The sequence below is a fragment of the Myotis brandtii genome, unplaced genomic scaffold (assembly GCF_000412655.1).
Source record: "Myotis brandtii unplaced genomic scaffold, ASM41265v1 scaffold324, whole genome shotgun sequence".
Classification (NCBI taxonomy): Eukaryota; Metazoa; Chordata; class Mammalia; order Chiroptera; family Vespertilionidae; genus Myotis; species Myotis brandtii.
The window spans coordinates 2,875,998-2,899,474 of NW_005362439.1; the positions used below are offsets into that span (position 1 = coordinate 2,875,998).

General features: G+C 40.5%; 1 protein-coding gene across 6 annotated transcripts in view; it reads right to left on the bottom strand.

Annotated features, from left to right (window-relative positions):
* AMBRA1 (autophagy/beclin-1 regulator 1) overlaps positions 1-23,477 on the bottom strand; it is a 158,778-nt gene that overhangs the window by 45,288 nt on the left and 90,013 nt on the right. For all 6 annotated transcript variants that reach the window (XM_014543353.1, XM_005870778.2, XM_014543352.1 and 3 more), the window contains one exon: positions 1,356-1,466. In XM_014543353.1, the coding sequence (XP_014398839.1) occupies positions 1,356-1,466 (111 nt within the window). The remainder of the gene's footprint in view (positions 1-1,355; positions 1,467-23,477) is intronic.

The following is a 23,477-nucleotide window of genomic DNA, read 5'->3' on the forward strand; positions in this document are numbered from 1 at the left end:
GCAGGGGAAGGCAGTTGGGGGCGACTAGGCCGGCAGGGGAAGGCAGTTGGGGGCGACCAGGCCAGCAGGGGAGAGCAGTTGGGGGCAACCAGGCCTGCAGGGGAGGGCAGTTGGGAGGGACCAGGCCAGGAGGGGAGAGCAGTTAGGGGTGACCAGGCCTGCAGGGGAAGGCAGTTGGGGGCGACTAGGCCAGCAAGGGAGGACAGTTGGGAGGGACCAGGCCAGCAGGGAAGCAGTTAGGTGTCGATCAGGCTGGCAGGGGAGTGGTTAGGGGGTGATCAGGCTGGCAGGCAGAAGCGGTTAGGGGCAATTAGGCAAGGCAGGCAGGCAAGTGGTTGGGAGCCAGCAGTCCTAGATTGTGAGAGGGATGTCCCAGTTTGGAGAGGGTGCAGGCTGGGCTGAGGGACACACACACACACACACACACACACACACACACCCGCGCACAAATTTCGTGCACCGGGCCTCTAGTACAAAATAATACTGAATATGTAAAAAAAATTAGAAGTATTCAAGTAGAGGCTGAACTGCCACTTCTCAGGAATGTGTCAGAGAGAATCCTTCATTACACAGCAAATGAAATGTGATGTCTGAAATGTCGTAGTTCCCTCCGCACAACAGGGACATGGGATTGCAGACTTCCGTAGAGACTACGAAACTGGATTGTCAGACAGACATATTTACAAACATATAAACATATCAATTATGACACTCTGCTCCATTCCATTAAGATCTGGATTAATAAATGAGTTTAATATCACTACATCTTTCCTCAAAGGTCACAAGATCAGCTCTCAGTTCCTACACTTTCTTCTCTTTCTCTTAGTCCCACCTAAACTTCTAGGCTTAGAACAATGAACTACTTGTAAGTAAGCTTCTCAGGGCACAGACATCTTCATTTCTGTATCTACTTTAGCATTGTTCCTCATACTGTACTTAGCACTGTTTGCTGTTCTATATGTTTGCTGAACTGCTTAACTGAGAGTTGCAGAAATGGCGTATGACAATCTGCTTCTCAATGAGATGATGGAAAGTCCAGTGCTATGTGAGTTTCTGAGTTATGGCTCACCAGTAAGATACCCCATCCAGCCGAAACCGGTTTGGCTCAGTGGATAGAGCGTCGGCCTGCGGAGTGAAAGGTCCCAGGTTCGATTCTGGTCAAGGGCATGTACCTGGGTTGCAGGCACATCCCCAGTAGGAAATGTGCAGGAGGCAGCTGATCGATGTTTCTCTCTCATCGATGTTTCTAACTCTCTATCTCTCTCCCTTCCTCTCTGTAAAAAATCAATAAAATATATTTTTAAAAAAAAAGATACCCCATCCATATCAGTATCCCAAGTTCCACCTTGGCTTACCATTACTGATTTCTGGGAGATCAAATTTAGTGAAGTCCCACCACTGGAGCCGGTAGGTGGTATTGGCAATATTACTGGCCACAGCAGACTGTCCATCACCAATCACTGCCCCTGGTGAGAGAGAAGAAAAGAGAGTCCATTATAGTGTTTATCTACATGTTTCCACTGAGAACGTAAGTAAATCAATACTGGGATTAGTAGGAGAAAGGGAAGAGGAAGAACCATACTAGGGCTAAAGAAGGCTGGCAAGTCCCATCTGTCAAGCCCCTGATTCTAGGAGAAACCAGACATCTTTCTCAAGAACAATTCTATGTGGAAATATAATTCCATTCATCAGCCTTCTCCAATTATTTAATATGGTTTTTTAAGTTGATTTTTTAGATAGAGAGGAAAGGAGAGAGGGAGGGAAGGAGGGAGGGAGGGAGGGAGGGGGAGAGAGAGAGAGAGAGAGAGAGAGAGACTGATATGAAAGTGAACATCAATCGGTTGCCTCCCACAATCACCCAATTGGGGATCAAACCCACAACCTAGGCATGTGCCCTGACCAGGAATTGAACTGGCAACCTTTTGGTACAAAGGAGGACACTCAACCAATTGAGCCATCCATACCAGCCAGGGTAGCTCCCTCCCATTATTAATTAACATTTACTTAGTGCCAACAATGTTGCAGATACTGTATATATCCTGTTTGGTAAGCTCACAATCTAAAGAGACATGAATTTTCATAAAAATGTGAAACAAGCCCTAGCGGGTTTGGCTCAGTGGATAGAGTGTCGGCCTGTGGACTGAAGGGTCCCAGATTCGATTCTGGTCAAGGGCACATCTTTGGTTGTAGGCTCCTCCCTGGCTGGGGCTGTGGTTGGGCGTGTGTAGGAGGCAACCAATCGATGTATTTCTCTCACATCGATATTTTTCTCTCTTTCCCTCTCTCTCTCTAAAAACCAATGGAAAAATATCCTTGGGTAAGGATTTTTTAAAAAAAATAAAGTGAAACAAAAAGTGAAAGCATGAGAGGACACCATTAACAGAGAAAAGCATTTTGGTCCCTGGATGTCTTTGTAATAAGCAGCGCTCTTTAGGAGAAAGCTTCTCCTTAGTATATGACCTTCTTCCTAATAAAACATCTTAAAAGAAGGCTTCCTCCAGGGAACAGGCAGCCACTATACAGCTGACTGGATCTAGACTATAAAAAACAAACGAGGTAATATTTGTTAATTTCTTGTGGACCCCTGGCATGTAACACAGCAGAAATTTATAAGCCTAGTTTTTTCAGCATCAAAATATTTTTATTGAGACAACATTTTATAACCCACAATTCCACCCCACTCATAAGAACTTCTCTTAATCCAGATTCACTTGTAACATCTCACAGTTTAATTTTCCCTGAGATATACGCTTCTGTGTGACATTCTTTCCTTGGTAGCCAATTAAATAAAAAATGGATTTTTAACAGGGTGACACTTTAATTTGCAGTTGTATTTCATTTACATGAACATGTCATTTCCTCCTCCTCCTTCCAAGGTGCATTTCGTACACAACCACCCTTCCGATCAGACAGAGCCAAACCTTCCTGGGAGAACATTCTTGCATGCTAGACAACCTAAATGGTATTCTCTGCTGCAAATCAACTCTTGCTTTGAGAAACTGAGCTTGTTAGAACTTATTAGTCTCCACATAGTGAACAATTTTATACCTATTTCTGCATATCACTACAAAGGGTTTTGTCATCTTTTTATCTTTTATTTTTTAACTTTTAGAGAACTGCCTTCATTGCTCTGCTACTACTGGTGTTTTCCAATTGTTTGCTCAAATGGTCAAAAGATTATTCAGAGAGAAAACAAGCCCTAAAATATGAGAAAAGTACTCTTCCTACTCTTCTCTAGTTGCTGCAGGCCACTGCCTGAGAAGACTTTTCAATGTTAGTTTACTGACAGTGCCTTTGTCCCAGTTTCAACTGCAGAGAAAGTACACATACTGTAACAGCTCATTTTCAAGATGATGATATGTCTAGATTATGTATTCTCAACATGGGCAATACTACCCTCATGGGGGTGAAAACTAGCTCATAGAGGTTGGCGGGGGGAATCTTAGTACAATAGCTGGTTCCCCTCCTATGTACTGCAGTAGATAAACAGATACACAGCACATCTGTGATATTAAAATTTCATGACAGTAGAGATGATTAGGGGGGAAAAATGTCTAAAAGGGCTCCTCAGAAGGGTAATAATGAAATAGAGGTTGACAAATACCGTTTTAGAGAAAACAATACCCCCCAAACAACATATTCTTTAAAATCTTACAGATTCAAAGACAGAGACCCAAATGGTCATGATCTCCCCAAGGCCCAAGGAAGACAGCATTTGGGGGATGCTGCCAATGAGTCCACTGACCTGATACCCCTATTGAGGGTCCTGTGGCACCACTCAAACTAGTAAATATATATACCCTTTTCTTTATTTTATATTTTTAATTTGAGAGAGAGAAGGAGGTGGAAGGGAAAGAGATAGAGAAACAATGATTTGTTGTTCCACTTATTTATACATTCACCGGTTGTTTCTTGTATGTGCCCTGACCAGGGACTGAACCCGCAACCTGGGCATATTGAGACAATGCTCTAACCAACTTAGCTACCCAGCTAGGACTATGCCCTTCCTTTTAACCTTTACAGAAAAGTCTATATAATCACATCTAATCAGAAACTTTTGCTAAACTTCTGGGTCACGAGGAGGTTAAGATTCCAAGGGACTGCCTTAATAGGAACTTTCTTATTTTTATGGGCCTCCTTGATAATGAAAACCATTTTTTAAATTCTAAGATCTACCTCTTCCCAGGACAGAATTATTCAGTTGCACTCTGACCCAGGCTCCATTCCCCTGAATTGTTCCCCTGGCTTGCTTATCTAGATGGCTGACATCTTCCTTTGACCACTAGCCTCTCTCAAATTACTTTAGTTCCTTATCATTTCCTCCAACTCCTCATAGAAAATCATATAACCCTAAATGGAAGAAGATAAATTGATTTTCTCAGTATATGATGAACAAAATGCTAGTTGCTAAAAGAAGGTAGAAAATAAGTGGAAGAAACAAACCCCATATTCTAGGGGTTTAAAATATGAGGGAGAAGATGAGAACTACAAACAGGAAAACAGTTATGGAAAATACCAGATGCTTTACGAGTGCTGTGGATCTGCAACTGGGAACACGAATGACTAAGGCTCCAATCCACTGCTCTAGAAGCACCCTGTGCGTGCCTCAAGAAACATCTTCTGGAGAACAGCTGTGCAATAAAATAAACATGTGTGAAGAGACTGGGGAAGTGTTCCCTGCCAACAGTGCCAGAGTGCTGAGAAGAAAAGAAGCCTGGCACCAGGAAGAGTCAGTTTTTGGTGCCATGTAAACATAGATTAGGGAGCTAAAGATGCCAGCAACAGATTGTCACCAGGTTCTCTTCTGCAAGAACTGCTGGCCAACCACGCCTCTCTCTCGGAAATACCAGGAAGAAAAAGTACCACCCTACTAAAAAAAAACCCAACCATTTAGTATAAGGTGAAGGTATAGGACGTGCCAGAATGAGTCAATGGGCTGAGCTACAAAGTATTAGATAGGACACAGCCTCAGAAACCAAATCCCGAGAAACTGCTGAGGGATTTCTGAGGCCACAATGTTTTCTCAGTAACAACAGAATGAAACAAGCTAGACTCAAGGTTTCTCAACCTTCACTGTTGATTCTGTGGGCCAATAATTGTTTATAGGGTGGGGTGGGTCTTGTGCATTGTAGGATGTTTAAGCAACATCCCTGGCCTCTCCTTACAGATAAAGAAACCAGGTAAGTTTCCTTATCTATAAAAAAAAAGTATAATAAGAATACCTACAACTTATAGGGTTGTTGGGAGAACTTACTGAAACAATCAATGTAATATGATGGCAAATAAATAATAAATGTCTAACAAATGACCGTCATTAAAATTACCTTGGCCCTAACTGGTTTGGCTCAGTGGATAGAGCGTCAGCCTGCGGACTGAAGGGTCCTAAGTTCAATTCCAGTCAAGGGCACATGCCCAGGTTGCAGGCTCGATCCCCAGTATGGGGCATGCAGGAGGCAGCCGATCAATGATTCTCTCTTATCATTGATGTTTCTATCTCTCTCTCCTCTCCCTTCCTCTCTGAAATCAATAAAACAATATTTTTTAAAATTTACTTTGATAATTTACTCCAATCTCTGTATGCTTTCCTCAATGGGTATAGCTCTGTAATCAACAGCTCATAGAAGTCCCTTTGTAAGAGACTGGCCCAAATAATGTGCCAGTGCCAAGAGAAAGAAGTACTTATTTATTTATTTATTTTTGAATCCTCACCCTAGGACAGTGATGGCGAACCTTTTGAGCTAGCGGGTCAGCATTTTGAAAAACCCAACTTAACTCTGGTGCCATGTCACATATAGAAATTTTTTGATATTTGCAACCATAGTAAAACAAAGACTTATATTTTTGATATTTATTTTATATATTTAAATGCCATTTAACAAAGAAAAATCAACCAAAAAAATGAGTTCGCGTGTCACCTCTGACACGCATGTCATAGGTTCGCCATCACTGCCCTAGGACTTAGTGAAAGGAAAAGAGAAAGATCGATGTGAAAAACATCACATCAATTGGTTGGTTGCCTTCCATACATGCCCTGACAAAGGATCGAACATGCAACCTTTTAGTACACAGGATGACACTCAACCAACTGAGCCACTCTGGCTGGACAACAAGTACTTAATTTTAGAATTAAGGCCAAATGTCTAGTAGCAGCGGCCCAGCCAAGAGCTGTAGCAGGAGAAGGCACTGCTGCAGGAGATATGGAGGCCTCCATCCAGGTGGGGACCAGCTGGGCTGGTGCCTCCCCCCATCCCTCACCCCAGGCCGCTGCCCTGCTGCCCTGCTGCCCTGTGCCTTGCGCCATCCACAGGAGGGGAAGCGGACAAGAGTAGCCTAGGCCCTACGCTCTTTACAAAGGATGCTGTCAGATCACAAGGGAAGTAAAATAGAAATTAGTAACAAAAAGATAACTGGAAAATCCTAAAAGACTTAAAAATTTAGCAACATGCTTTAAATAACACATGGCTCAAAGAAGACAACTCAAGAGAAATTTTAAAATATTTTGAACTAAATGAAAATGAAAATATAACTTATTAAGATTTGTGGGTTACAGCAAAAGCAGGGCTAAGAAGGAAATTTACCACAATAATTTAAGCTTCTACCTTAGGAAATAAAAAGAGGAGCAAATTAAATCAAAAGTAAACAGAAGAAAAGAAATAAATAAAAATTAGAGCAGAAATCAATGAAATTAAAAACAAGCAATCAATAGAGAAAAACCAAATCAATAAAACCCAAAGCTGGTTGTTTAAAAAGATCAATAAACCTCTGGAGAGGCTAACTAAGAAAAGAACAAGAGAGAAGCCCTGGGGACTCTTCCTCACGTTTCCCAAGGGCTCCGCCTGGGCGCACTCCTGGGGCTGTGATCTTACCTGGTCTACCTCAGACATTCCTTGTTTCACTGCCCCCGGCTTTAATAAACATACTCTCGAAATCACTCGACTCCTGTTGTGAAATCTTTTCCTGCATGAAATCAAGAGTCCACACATTCTGGACTGTACTGGGGCAGATCTGCCTCTGTCCCAGTCCCTTTCCAGTGACAAAAGGACATGCAGAAAATTTAATATTTTTATTTAAAAGTTTATTTTGATTGATTTTAGAGAGAAAAAAGAAGAGGGAGAGAGAGGGAGAGATCTATTTATTGTTCCATTTATTTATATGCATTCATTGGTTGCTTTTTGTATGTGCCTTGACCGGACATGCAGAAATTTAAATCCATATTGCTAAATGAAAGAAGCAAAAATCTATATACTGTATAATTCTAACTATATGACATATATAGTTTGAAAAAGTCAAAACTATGGACACGGTAAAAAGGTCAGTGGTTGCCAAGGGTTTGGGCAGGGGGATGCATAGGTGGAACACAAGGAGATTTGGGGGTATTATTAAGTTATTTTGTATGATACTATAATGACAAATAAATGTCATCATACATTTGCTAAAACCCATAGAACTTACAACTAAGAGTGAACCCTAATGTAATCTGTGGACTCTGGGTACTAATGACACGTCAATGTTTATGGACTGTAACAAATGTACCATTCTGGTGCAGGATGCTGATGGCGAGAGGCTATGGGTATGTGGGTGGGGAGGTGGTATATAGGCATTCTCTGTACTTTCCGTACAATTTTTCTGTAAACCTAAGACTGCTCTAAAAAAGGTCCATTAACTTGAGAGAGAGACAGATAAATATAGATAGATAAATAGATAGAGGAAGAGAGACGAGAGAGGGCCCAAGACTGTCATTCATGTTCTAGGAAACAGCAGCTGTCCATAAGAATACTATTAGTCATGGCAGTTCACCTTCTACCATACTCTACAGAGTTCTTCTCCTGGAATTTCAGAGCAAAAGAATAAGTAAGGATTATTGTGATGAGAGACAAAAAAGGGGGCAGAGGACACTTAAATCCAGTGATCCTGGCCAACTATCAAAGAATAGCAAAAACCAAGCTGCCAAGTCTCATTTTCTGAGTCACGTCTTCAACTTCCAGGCCAGAAAGAAGCCTTGGGACTGTGTCTAGGGATAAAAATCTTAATAGTCATGACAGTCACATGGTAGGTGAGCTCTACCAAGCCTGAGAGCCTGCATGCATCTCTGCCTCTGCATCTCTTCTGCTGCTTGGAAAAAAGAATTAGGAGCCATTTTTTCAAAACACTTTTTTTTTTTCCTGCCTCTCTCCAAGATCTGTTCTAGGAGCAGCGAAATAAAGAGTATGATTCAACAGTACAGTGAAAATATGGAACAATGGGAATCATTAGCAAATCTATCAGAAAAGCTAATTCAGGAAGGTAAAAAAGGGCAAGTTACAAAGAAGGAAACAAATTATATTTCGGTCCTATAAAATTGTTCAATTTGAGGGGTAAAAAAGGGCAAGTTACAAAGAAGGAAACAATTAAATTATATTTCGGTCCTATAAAATTGTTCAATTTGAGTGCCTCATTCAGAATGGGCATCTCTGACTGTGCTGCTGCTGGAACAAGAATGGGGCTAGGGGGTGAACACTCATCAACATGGAAACACAATTACTATCTTTCTGCTTGGTTGAGATATAAAGTCAAGAATCAGTTTGCTGTCCTAGACGATTTGCCTCAGTGGATAGAGCATCAACCTGTGGACTGAAGGGTCCTGGGTTCGATCCTGACCAAGGGCACAGCCCGGGTTGCAGGCTCAATCCCCAGTAGGGGGCGTGCAGGAGGCAACCTATCAGTGATTCTCTTTCATGATTGATGTTTCTATCTCTCTCTCCCTCTCCCTTCCTCTCTGAAATAAAAAGAAAGAATCAGCTTGCTAATTGGTCAGCAGAACTGAGACTAGAAACCCCAGGATAGGTGCAACTGAACAACTTACCAACTTTCCAAAATTCTTTTCAGAAAGCTAGTCACAAAAGACTACATAATATATGGTTCCATTTACATGAAATGTCTAGAATAGGCAAAGCTATGGAGACAGAAAGTAGATCAGTATTTGCCTAGGGCTGAAAAGTGAAGGGGAAGTGATGGGAGAAGTGAATATTAATGGGTATGAGTTTTTTTAGCAGGTGGTAACAGTGTTCTGAAATATACAGATAGTGCCAATGGTTGCACAACTCTGTGAATATACTAAAAATCACTAAATTGTATACTGTATTTTTAAAAATATATTTTTATTGATTTTAAAGAAAGAGGAAGAGAAAAGAAGAGAGATCTGCCTCCTACACGCCCCCTCCTGGGGATCGAGCCTGCATCTCTGGGCATGTGCCCTGACTAGGAATCAAACCAGAGACCTTTTGCTATATGGGACAATGCTCAACTAACTGAGCCACACTGCCCAGGCTGAACTGTATACTTTACACAGGTGAACTATATGGTATGTGAATTATATCTCAATAAGGCTATTACTAAAAGATACTAATACTATAAATTTGGGTCAATTTGTGAAGTAAAAAATGACAATTCCATTTTTGGTATCCCTTTGCATTTCTTCAAAAATTTAGAGTACCGGTGAGCATCTTTTTATTTGCTTATTGGCTCACTATTTCTTTTAGCGTGCACTACCTACCCACATCTTATGTGCATTTTTATGTTTGGTTATTTTAAGTCTTTTCTTATAGATTGTTTGAGTTCTTTAAAACAAATTGGTTTCTGTCTATGAAAACCAATTCTTCTTAGAGCAACACACAGGATTATTTTGATATAAAAAGCATTCTTCCTCTCTAAGTATACACTGAATGGCATCCTAGAAAGAAGTTATTTCTTTTCAGAAAGCTTCATTCAAAAAGTCTTTATATTTGTTCTAAGAAGGGGGTATAACTAAACACTTTGTGACACGCACTTTGTCACCTCATCACTATTTTAAAAGTCTCATGGAAGAGCATAGTCCATTACTCTATAGGCTGGGGACCTGGAAAGAATCCCAGAGGGCAGATAACAAGACTTCCTCCGATGATACAATCAAAGGGTTTTTAGTGTATTCACACAGCTGTGCAACCATTATCAAAATCAATTTCATAACATCCACCACTACTATTTAATTTCAGGATGTTTTCATCACCCCCTTCCCTCCATACCTTACCCATTACCTAAAGGCTCCAAAGCTCCTGCTCCTAAGAACATGGGTAGCATTAGGTCACACACAAATCACTAACAGCCATTCCCCTCTACTCTGCCCCCACTCCCTCCCCAGCCTTAGGCAACCACTAATATAGTTTCTGTCTCTACAGGTTTGTCTCTCCTAGACATTTCATATAAATGCAATCATATGGCAGGTGGCTGTTTGTGTTTGGCTTCTTTCATTTAGCAGAGCGTTTGCAAAGTTCATCTATGTCATAGTGTGTATCAGTAATTCATTTCTTTTTATAGCTGAATGATGTCCCACTATATGTTTATAATTAAACCACAGGTTCACGTAAGATAATGTGTTTGGGTTTTTTTATTTATAGACAATACACTGCACGGAACCCAGCAATCATAAAAGTATCTGAGCGGAACAGAATTATTTCCTTTTGAAGGAAAAAGTGTTTTCAAAGACCAATTCTGAGTAAATTACTTATAGTTGAAACCGAGTCTTCAACTTTTTCCTGGGGCTAAAATAAAAAATAAAAGTATTAGGGGACGTCATTTTCTGTAAAAATAGAAAAGTAAAATTCCCAAAAGGTATCATGTGCATGTCTATAATTCTGACATAGGAAATGTTCTAAGTGTGTGGTCTATCAGATTTAGGCTGTTTAATAACTGTTCTAACTGGTAACTTAAACTGGTGTCAATCATCATACAACATTCATTTCAAGTATATTTAACATAAATTAAAGGGTAAATATTTTGTAGATACAGACGTCAGTGACATTCTCTCAGCAGGAATTCAGCCCCCAAATCAACCTAATTTTATTGCCCAATAAACTCCTAAAGGCTCCAAAGCTCCTGCCCCTGTAGCATTAGTCCACACACAAATCATTAACTTTAGGGGCAGACCCAAGAAATATACTGCTGAGGTCAAAGGCATTGGATAAGGCCAACAAAACAACAAATGACAGTCTTAGAACTCAAGAAGGAAATCAGTAAGGCCTGGAATACAGATAGTGTGCAAGGAAGGAAAAAGAAACCACCACAAAATAGTTCTCATAAAAAATATTCTCAAAACATTTCAAACCAGGATTATATAGCAACAGCAGATTAGCTTTATAACAGGCCAAGAGGACATATAGTCTTCCTATCCAAAGTAAGTAGTACAGAATCTGGTGTTAACTTTAAAAAAAATTGTGGTACCCCTCTAGTGTGACTCAGTAGTTGAGCACTGACCTATGAACCAGGAGGTCACAGTTTGATTCCTGGTCAGGGCACATGCTCAGGTTGCAGGCTTGATCCCCAGTAGGGGGCGTGCAGGAGGTAGCCAACCAATGATTCCCTCTCATCATTGATGTTTCTATCTCTCTGTCTCCCTCTCCCTTCCTCTCTTAAATAAAAAATTAATCTACATTATAAAAGGCCAGAGGCCATCACGACCTAAACGACCAGACAGATGACTGGTCACCAGTAAGTGCATGGTGCACCTCTTGGTCCCTTCCCCGCAGCCCACAGGCTCCTATCACAGCAAGGCTGGCGGCCAGTGGGCAAGTGGGGCAGCAGGGGAGGGCAGTTAGGGGTGATCAGGTCAGCAGGGAAGAGCAATTGGGGGGAATCAGGCCAGCAGGGGAGCAGTTTAGGGGTGATCAGGCAGGAAGGCAGAGGGGTTTGGGGCAATCAGGCAGGCAGGCAGAGGGATTAGGGGCAATCAGGCAGGCAGGCAGAGTGGTTAGGGGCGATCAGGCAGGTTAGCGGTTAGGAACCAGCGGTCCCAGATTGCGAGAGGAATGCCTGACTGCCAGTTTAGGCCCGATCCGGCAGGAGAAGGTGCAGGCTGGGCTAAGGGAAGCCCCGCCCCCGCCCCCGTGCACGAATTTCATGCACCGGGCCTAAAAATGTGGTATAAAACACATAAAATAAATTTCCATCCTAACAATTTTAAGTGTACAGCTTAGTAGTTACATATATATTCACAAGTGACACCGAGCCCCAGAATTTTTTCATCTTACACATCTGAAACTCTATACTTGATTAAACAACTCTACTCCCTCCCCCCAGCTCCTAGTAACCACAATTCTACTTCCTGTTTCTATGAATTTTACTACTTCAGATACATCCTTAAGTGGAAGCATGCAGTATTGGTATTAGTTTTTAACGAGCACTGAAATCAAGAGGAGATGCACAACTAGATAGCATAACACATTCACAAGCCTGGTGTGAAAGCAGTCATACTCAAATATACAGGGGAGTAGTTAGTTCTGATGGGAGAGCATAACCTCTAGGCCTGGGATGGCCATTTTTCCTTTAATAATAGCCATTCAAAAGGGTCAAACAGAGCATAAGGTTCATGTCATTAGACCTAGTGAACTTCAGCAAGGCCCAAGGTGGTAGAGCTGCCTTAAGACTACTCTGCTTCCTAATTCGAGGATTACCAATGATTCCATCACACTGCCTTGAAAGTAATGGTGTCATCCCGAGTTCTGCAATGTATTACCACCCTACAGCAAAGGAAGTAAGCTGCTCTTCACTGGGTCCTCACTCCTTCCTCCATCACATTAAAACCCAGCATTAATCTTGACTGTTGACAGGACGGCTGGTAGCTCCTAGCTCTCTGAAGTCAAGCTAAGATGCTCCTGTGCGGGTAGATGAAGAAGCTGGGGCCCATTTTCATCACCATTCTGTAGACCTGCCTTTCTTCAATATATACATCCTAATGAAGCAATTATCTAACTTACACTAATGATGTAATTGGGACAAGTAATTATGAAAGCAGAACAAGCATTTTCAAAGAAATGAATATCATTACCTTTTTTCCACCCACAAATATTATTTAAGACAAAAACAAATAAGCTCATAAGAACACATGCTACTGGAAAATTATTAGGAACAGCATTCCAAAACCCACAGCCTTCAGGAGAAATGGAGGAAAAACCCAACAACCCCAAAGCAAAAACAAAAAACCTGGCATTCACTCTCACCAGGCAGGAATTTCCTCAAAGCCTCTACCTCTGACAGAAGACATGCAGGTGATACAGTATTAAGAATTACTCTACCTCCACTTCCACATCCCCCACTATCTAGCAGTTCCTCTATTTAGATCCCAGCAACCCCTGTTGCTGGGAGGACACTGGCTTAGGAAGGAGGTCCCTAAGTGAAGCCAGGAAAGAAGTCAAAGAGCAGTCATCCTCTCATTGTTGCACAATAGAGCTGCTAAAGGGGGTGCCTCAGCAGCAAAAAGATGGGCAGAGAGAGAAGGGAAGGGGTGGAGGGCTGAGGGAGAAAGATGTGAGAGAGAGAAAGATAGCACGACTGACTGACTCAAACACTGAACATCTCTCACCAATCACTTGTCTTAAATTGCTGAGACTCCTGTGGCTTTTATTGTTTGGTAGAAGCACAGTGAGTGGAATTGGACCAGAGGGTCTTGGGATTGTCAGCAGCAGGAGGGAACGACCTTTATTGCTGCAAAGAGGATGCAGATTTCAAAAGCCTAAATCTGCAAAGAGGGGAAATGGAAATGTGCTGAACGTGGGTTTGACTGGCAGCTTTCCTCATCTGTCGATCACAGGGTAATAAACACTAGGAGATGGCAGAAATGAAGATAAATGCTTTCAGCAGCACCGTTCCCCACCCTCCTCTCCCCTTCCGCCCCCACTCAGCACATGACAAGAGAGTTACAGCAAGAAAATAAATCAGCTTCTTAACCAACTCTTTTGTTAAAACTTTCCTTACAGGCCACCTACACGTGAATTATTGCTCTATGAGCCTACATTCTCATTAGGAGGCCCAGTTTGTAAAGGGCGAAAAGCTCCTGTCAAATCACACCTGTACATTTCAGGGTACAGCATTACTGGGCTGACTCAGCCAGGGCCAACATGTAGGAAAGTGGCCAGATCTGCTCTGCCCAGCCCATGATATTTTCTAATCCACAGCCTGGGTCACTCAGTTTAGAGGAGACTTTGGAGCACCACAGACAGCATGTCACTTCACTGTGATCACTGCCACATTACTGTTTACCCAGGGACAGAAAGGCTAAACCCTAAGGGCTAACAAAGAAGCCCCCTGGGCTTGAAGGACAAAGGTCAGGTCAGAAAGTGGACTACAGAATACTTGGTCTTGACCACCAAGTTCACATTCACTTTGGAATGAAGGGAAAATTTGTAAGATCAACAATCTTAGGTTTTTCCACAAGTAGGTCCAAAGGAAATATTGTAAATGTTGGGACTTGTGATCACAATATTGAGATAAAGCATCCAGCCAACTTGGTTTTTGTAGAGAGACTACAGTGTTTTGAGTAAGGTCAAAAGGTTAGCAATTCCTAATGAATGTGTTGGCAGTTGCTTAGAGAAAGATGGTCGAGAATTTTGTTGAAAATTACATCCTGATTCTGCTAAAAGTGGGTCTGACAAAATCTCAATAACTAGATCCTTTAAGGCAGATTCTGCTCCACGGGCCCAGCCAGTCTGTTCCCTAGATCCCAATGTGGAAAAAAGGATTCCAGACCTTGTTCTAAAAGTATAGGCACCAACTAGTGGAAAGTATGGAGCAAAAATAAGGGAAAAAGCATGGCAAATGGTTCTGTTTCAAAACACAAATTGCTTAGCAATCTGAGTGGTCCTCAGAGCCATACACATGCTGTGGGATTCTAGGAGAACAATACTTGTCACATAAAGATAGCTAAGTTGAAATAGTTTCTCATTAAAATCCACTGTTCAGACATTACTACTAGGACAAAGTGGGAAAGAGCATTATTAACAAGCCCTATATTGAGACACTGCTAAAAGGATGCACCTGGAAGCTAGACTACACTCCAGATTAGCCTTTCTAGAAGTCTTTTAACCTAAATAAAATCCCACCTCCTCCCGAAAGCTTTTCTGAATTAGAGGGGAATCCCTGCCCACACAATATTAGCTATTTTTAGAACACAAACCATTTGTTGTCCTTTAGGTACCTGGCTGTAAGTAAATAAAGTTTGCTCTGAGCGCAAGCTTTTATAGCTCTGTGTACACTTAGACATCAATGTTCAGTTGGTACCCCGTGGCCTCTTTCCTTCTTTTTAAAGACAGTGAACTTGAGAGAAGGGGTCAACTTTTCGCTTGCATTTTACCATTAAATACTGTACATTTAAAGGACTCAGAATACTGCCATTCATTTCAGAGACATGAAATACACAAGGGTTAGGAGCATTAATGGGAACTGCAAGGAATGTTATGCCAGCCTTATAAACTGTGGGAAGTTTATATAAACTCTATGTATGTTCTAGATCAGTGGTTCAGTCTCCTCCTTTCTGTCAGAGCTGCTTATTATATACACCTCTCAGACAACACTGAGCACACTTCAGGGATGCCTGCAAGCCAGTGAGCATGGTGGTGCAATGCCTTCTGAAGACTAACTGGTGCTGGTCATCATAAAGAATGCATGACGGCCTGCAAACTTTTCTATAAGCCAGCCACATGGGATGGGGGTAACATCATGAAATGACCTTGCAATTAACACTAAGCTTGTCCCTTAAAAGGTCACCTATCTTCCTTTCTCCTCTCCTCTCTCCAATCCATATTTCAATGCCAGATTGATTGATTTATTTCCTCACCACAAGATAAGTTTATTGATTATAACACACACATGGAGAGGGGAGAGGGGAAAGGGAAGAGGGGAGAGGGAAACATTGACCGACTGCCTCCATATGCACTCTGACCAGGAATCTAACCTGCAACCTAGGTATGTGTCCTAACTGGGTATTGAACTGACAACCTTTTGGTGTATGGGACGACTCCAACCAACTGAGCCACCTGGCCAGGGCAGACTGATTTATTTTTAAAAGCAGAGTTTTGATTGTGTTACTCATTCGCTCAAAAAGCTTTAATGTCATTGTCTAAACCAGTGGTTCTCAACCTTCCTAATGCCACGACCCTTTAATACAGTTCCTCATGTTGTGGTGACCCCCAATTTCATTGTTACAAATTGAACATAATTAAAGCATAGTGATTAATCACAAAAAAATATGTAATTATATATGTGTTTTCCGATGGTCTTAGGCGACCCCTGTGAAAGGGTCATTCGACCCCCAAAGGGGTCGCGACCCACAGGTTGAGAACCGCTCGTCTAAACTAAGATAAAATTCCTTGGTCTGCTGTTCAAGGCAACCAAAAATCTATCTTTCTGTGCTTATTTCCCACTGCTCATTATTCACATAATTTTGTAAATATGTTTTAAATATATTCCCGCTTTTATACTTTTGCTTATCCTGTTTCTACTATTATATTCCTTCTTCTCTCCTTTAATAAATGCTTATATCCCTCTGTCCCTATTCCTCATTCAAGGACTTCTTCAACCCCCCTTTTTTAAGCGATCTTTTCTGCTCTCACTAACCTGATCTTCTTTGCAAGCCACACAGCCTTTTGTTTCTCTCTCTTATTTTGTCATATTCCTTCTGCTCTATCTCCTGCCATCTTACTGAGGCAGCACTCCCTACCCTTATTCACTCTACTTGAGGGCAGGTATGAAATTCAGTCCACCAGAGGCCAACTTGAAATCTATAAACCAAGCATGCTTGCTTTGTTCCCCTCAACACTTTCCCTGAACCTGTATCCCCACAGTGCATTATACGTAGGTTCTTGAGAGGAAGGACACACAATTTTCTTATCTTTTCATGAAATATCTTGAAGCTCTGCCACACACAGTTTACAGTAACTCCATATTAAATATAGAGACAAAGGGTTACTTGAGTATGTGTGAGTCTTACTATTAGATTCTTAGTCTCTCAAGAGGAAGGACTATCTTAAACCCTGAGAGACTTAAGTGCCTCTCAGTCCTGTGCCCTAAAGGGCACCTTGCACAAAATACACAGTTGCAACTCAATTTGTTAACTTGGAGCCAGAGTACCTTTGGCTTTGAGAAATATCCACTCAACCATCAGAAGGACACTTGCAGAATTCCTAAAACCCTTTTTGTTTGATGTCTGAGACTCTAAGAAAGCATCTAGCCTCTGGAAATCTACCCAGTACAGTACTCAGGGCACTAAGAAATGGATGGTTACAAGCAGGAAAAACACTCCAAATTTTTTCTTCCTAAGTGCAGTCAAAACAAAGCAGGGTGGGTAGAGCTTTTACTATAAGTTCGTATAACATTAAAAAGTTTCTCCCTCTGGCCTCTGGAGGATCCAAGCTGGGAGCAGGCTGTCCCCTTTGTCTGTCTCTGCAAGGCTCTTGCCTTGAGGTCAACAGGATGAACACTGCCGTTTCATGCTCTGAAAAGTCATAAAAGGCAAGATGGGGAGCTTTTCACTCTAGGAAATGCCTAGTAGTCAGAGACGGCTCTGTTTCTGTTCAATAGATAAGTGGGGATGCTGAGGTTAAAAAGCAAAATTTCCAACAATGTTTAATGAAAGGTTTGGAGACAATGTACAGAATTAGGCAATGGGATAAACTCCAAGAAGAGAGGAGCAGGTGCCAGAGCAAATATGCAGCAGAGACTCAGCACCAGACGTTTTCATGCATTCAAAAATTTCCATGTATTTAAAATGTCATCAGGACGCCCTGTGAGGATGGACTTGATGCAACAATTAGGGAATGCAGGCTTACCCCTCTTGGCACAAAATACCCACAAATAAGCTCTTAGTATAAAAGTCAAAAGAAAAAAATAAATAAAATCTTTACCATAAAAAATCGAGCAGTTGCTACATCCTCTTGTCTTTACTGATTATTAGCTATAGACCTTCTTGTAAAGAGGTAAACAAAATTCATATACTGTATTTGGAGACACAGAACTCCCAGGGCCCAACTTGGGTTTTAAACCTTGAGTCTACAGATGGGCCTCAGGAGGTCCAAGAAATGGTTTACTGAAATAGAAAATCTAATTGTGTGTATGCATGTTATTGTACTATGCGTGTTTTTTGTTTTCTATAGTATTTTACAGAGTTTTTACATTTTGGGGCATTGTGGACTAAGGAACTGCCTCTTCCAGAATTAGCTAATTCCTAAAGGTAGGAAACAATTTAACTGCAAGAATGCAAACCAACCAATCCAGAGTCCCCACCTCCAACCACTTTATCAAACACAGCAAACCAATAATTTCCTCTGCCCTAAAGCACCCAGGGCTAGGTATGGACAATTAGGGACCATCCCATAGTCCAGAACCGGCGAAAATTATTCAAACTATCTAATCCTAAACTTACTGACTGTACCGACCTTGCCTCACCCATTTCTTCCCCTGAAAATCCCCACAACGGCTCTGGTGAACTCATGCTTCTCCCTAGCCTCATCTGCCTCCTGACCAACCCAGATACTTCCCTATGTAGCCCTGTGTGGTGTGTTCCTCTCCTCTTGGGAACTGTAACAAATTTTCTTTTTAATGGCAAGCGTCTCATCTGTTGGCCTTACCGTACCTGAATAAAACTAAAATCCCGGGTATATTTTAATACAGCTATGTGAGCTATGTGTACACATTTTTTTCTGAGAGGAGGAACCAGCTTTTAACACACATTCTCACAGCATTCACTGTCTTCTAAAGATTAAGAACTAATGACCCAAACGTTTCAGGCCACATTGGGGCTCTAGCTCAGTGGGCAAGAATGTATCACTGACGAAGCTTAACTAGGGCAAACAGAAAGCCAGGTGGTTGTACTTAGAGACTGCAGAGGGCTTTGCTTATTCTGTTTTTCTTGGCTTTTTGCAGCGCAGGGGATCATAAGGCAATGGAGTATAAGGGGAAAAGGTTTGTAAACCCCCAAAGTGGTGATGGTAATGATAAATTAGCATTTCTCCCAAATAATAAAAAAAAATTCTGACTGCCTAAAAACACCTACAGGGTTTGGGAGATCAGAGAATGATTCTTCAGGTTATGTTTTGTAAAAACAACTAGCACACTGTGTCAACCAAGGACAGCACCACCGGCAAAGAGATAAAGCCCTGGCCTCCAACCTCTCAGTAAGGCTGACAGAGATAGAGATTTTTAGACCAAAGTACATAGTCCTGAGACATGCCTAGAATAAAGAGTAGAACAGAAAGCTTTTTGATGGCTGAGTGAGGACCTAATATTAAACAGATATCTATCAAACATAACACTGTGAAAGATGTATATAAAATGGTAATAAGATGTCCTTCTTGCTTGGTTGGAGCTTATAATCCAGTTGGGGAGATAAGACATCAAAAACATTACAAACAAGAAAAGGCCATGTAAGTGTCTAATGAGTGGTATAGACAACTAGAGCCACAGCTGTTTAGGAGGGGTCACTCACTGGCTTGGGGAGGGGAGACCAGGAAGGCTTAGGAAAGAAATAGGAGCTAGGCCTTAAAGGAAGAGTGACAGGATTTGGAAAGGAGGAGAGGTGGAGGGTGGTTCAGGATTGGAAGGGGCTTCTTCTAAAGGTGATTCAGGGTTCAAGGGCAGTGTCAGTTCAGTGGGAAGCAAAGGCTTATATAGGGAATATAAAAATCTGGCTTAAAAAAGACAAAGTATTTGTCACCTGTGTGGCAGGAAATAGAAATCCTTTGACATTTTTGGAGCAAGGGAATTACAAAGTGGATAGCTTTTAAATTTTAATTTTAATCAAAGTACTACATGTACATAATTTTAAAAATTAAAGAGTATTAGAGGGCTAATAAAGTTAAATAGCAACCTCCTGCTCCATTCTATTCCTTGGTTTCTGCTCTCCAGAATCTTTTAGCTGTTTTTCTTCTGATAATTAACTCATATTTTTACTGCTACTAATTTTTCAATTTTGGCTATTATCTACTGGCTTTTTCTAATGGGAGATGATTTCTCCTACCCTCTTTCTTCCCCCTTCTTTCCAAAATAGTTTTATTACATTTTTAGGTTAAATAATCTTAATCATTTACAGTTTCATAACTATATAAATATTCACAGCATATAGGAATACTGTAATAAATTTATATTTTCTTTCACATGCAATTTTGTTCCTCTTGGAGGAGAAATGTTTATCACTTGCTATTCGTCACCGTCTTTGTCGCATTCCTTTTTTATAATGAGCAGATGCTTTTTTCCAATTCCTTTACGGTCATTTTAAAGTGATTTGGGAGAGGATAAATACGCGTGGTCGTTCTGTTGTGTTTATCAAAAGTCTCTCTGGTCACATTTTATGAAGAGTAATCTGGCAAGTGTTTCAGAAATGAAGAGTAGAAGTAGGGAGGCACCAGTTAAGAACTGCTACAATAAATATGCACTGAGTTATAACAATGTAAAAGTATAGGAACTTATTCAAAGCCCAAATTTTTATAGCCTAAATTGGATCAATTAACTAGGGTGCAGGAATTTGTTACCCAAACTAGAACATTCAATTTACTTAGAAAAATGGATCATGGTACCACCTGGGCATAGGATGGTGAAAAGTACAGAGGAAGCTCTTAGACTTTTGTTGAAGGAACATCGACCAAATAAGTGTTGCCTTGAGTGGTTCTGTGCAATGTAAGAACAATGGGTGATGCAGCTGATTGGAACGTTTAGCAAGCAGTTTGTGCTGGTAGTTATTAAAAAAAAAAAAAAAAAAAAAAAAGGTCAATGCATCACTGTTAAAGGAAGGCTGTAATCAAATGTCAGATTTAGTAGGTTTAGGTTTTATACTTATATACACATAGCTGTAATATGTTTTAATTGAAAATGCCCCAGGTAAAATGTGTTGTATATGGAGCTCTCTAGTTCCTAACCCGCCCTCCCCAAAAATTAAGCCACTGTTTTTATAACAGAATTTTTTTTTTTATTATCCTGAATGTCTTAGGAATATAACCCTAAGACATTACAGCAAAATAAGCTATAACAAAAGCACTGGGGAATAGAAATATGAAAAAAGGCAAGGTTCCTGACTTGAGGGAATTAATACTCTAGTAGAAGAAAGAAAATATGTATACAAATATAAGAATACAAGGAAAAATATTATAAATGCATTACATATCCTAGGTACAATTTGAATATGTTATCTTAAGAGTAAAATAAATCTAAGAATAAGACATAGCAACATCTATTTCATTTTTAAGTTATAATCATCTGATCCACATACCATGTAATCTGATATAATTGAGCACTATGATTTATGTTCATTTTTCAAAAATATGCAGCAAAATACTTTAATACTAATCGGTTATATAAATAAGACCTCTATTTTCTTCCTTAGAGCCAAGGAAAACTTCATAGTTGGTAACATTTTTTAAATGCTTAGTATGTGCCAAGGGCCACAAAAAGTTCTCATTCACTAAAAGTTCTCATTCAATCTTCACAATTACTCTAAAATAAGCTTGTTTATTAATTAGACAAATATTTATTGAGTGCTTACTACATGCCACAATAAACAAAACAAATAAAAATTCCTGCTTTCATGGAAATTATATTCTGGGGGAGGAGAACCATAACGAAGAAATGAGTTCACCACATAGCATGTTAAATTATGTTAAGTACCAAAGAGAAATATAAAATAGGGAAGAAAAATAGGAAGTGCAAGGGGTAATTTAAAATGTTGGTAATTTTAAACAGGGCTTTTTTAATGAATCCCTATTTTACAGATGAGGAAACTGAGGCTCGGATAAGTTAAACAACTTCTCTATGGTCAACCAGCTAGTAAGAAGGGAGAGGAAATTTGAATTCAACTGTTCTTACTATTAAGCTATACGGCCTCTCCCTAAGTCAGTAATAAATTCAGTTATAAAGGTTTGCTTTATCAGGTATTTCTTTAAGATTATACTGGCACTTATAATCTCCCAAAGGGGGTTAGGAATAACTTTCTATTTCAGTATTTGATGTTTTATTTCCCATCCACATTAACTTTTACAAAAGAGTAGTGAATGGCCTAAGATCTTTGGTTGACAGCATATTCTTTAAAAAGCTGAGAAGAGGTCAAAATAATTAGTTAGGGATAGCCAAGGGACGCTTCATGAACTGCATTCAACCTGTGAGAAGACAATGCACTAACCCTGGACAAATCCCACTTTCTCCTTGCTGCTGTGAGCGCCTCCAGTCCATCAAGAAGTAGTATTTATTTTATGTCCCAAGGGTGCCTAGCACAACTCAGATGTTCTTTAGTGACTCCTTTTATTAAGCTGAGAATGCATCCTTTTCAGCCACCTGAGCCCATCTCTGAGCACTGAGGTGCTCCTGTCACGGGAACATCTAAAGTCGACAGTCTCAGCTTGTCTGAAGTAGTTCAGGTACTGCAAATAACCTGGTGCTAAGGCACAGATCTACTTTTATTCCTTCTGACTTAGGTAATCTCTTGCAAAGGAAGTGAGAGTACTTTACCATTTTTTCCTATATAACCCCTGGAGATAACATGGAGGTAAGCCCCACACCCTCACCTGTCAAGTGGACAAAGAGACAAAACGACTCACTCAAATTACACAGTGAATTATTGAAGGAGCCACATAGACAGCAGCTTGTCTTTCAACTTCTAGTTCAGCTTCTAGCACACAATATCAGTTCTTAATCTTTTGGTATTCATAACATACATTTGGGCACTATGGTTTTTTTAATAACTATATTTGAAGGGATTAAAAGACTCAAAACAACAGTCAAGTCAACAAAAATAAAAATGCAGACACTGTTATAATAAGATAATGTCTCACAGTGCCTACCCGGTGGCCTCCGGTACTGTGTCAATGAAAAGAAATGTTCTCCCCAGCAGACTGTTAACTCACCTACTCGCCAGGCTAACTGCTCACATGTGTAGGAAACACAAGCTTTTTTTCTCTTACCTCTTACTCCTATCAACTTGTGTCCTACTCTAGAACACAGTGTGTGACTTCCTCAGCCTCAAAGTCAAGCTGATATTACAATGACAATTTTAGCAAAAGTGAATTTTACACACTAATCAAAACCTGGTGACATACCAGCGAGCTAAGTTATGCAAGAAAAGTCAGCCTGCCTTCAGGAAAGCAAAGCTGCCTTCTCAACTAAGAACTCAACTCCAATTTAGTGGTTAATTAATACGTTAATGCAACATAACCAGGGAAATAAGCAATTGACAAGTAGTGCCAAAGACATTCATTAAGGACTACATCCTCCTGCATCACATCAGAATGACAGCCTCTGTGAAAGCCAGGAAGAGAAAACTGACCCCATTTAAGGACGTCTGCACTGGAACATACTTCCCCTAAAAAGCTTGTTGAGGAAGAAAAGGCTATTTAAGTCTGGTTTGAGTGGTAGAAACTTTGGGTGTGGTTGAGGCACAAGGAAAACTAGAAAAGTCATAACTTGCATTTCTCTGATAGGATAAGTATTGTATTGACATCTTTGGGTAAAGCCTTAATAGAACAGAGTTAATTATTTTCCTGTTACTTGTGGGGGAATTATTACAGTGATATAGTGATCAGGGATAAGGAATCAGATTAAGTCTAGGACTTTTGTTTACAGAACAACAACAGGAATTCAAATTACTGAGAAGGAAAGAAAATATTCATTGAACTTGGAAGGATAGTTACTGAAGTTAACTTTTTCTATTAAAA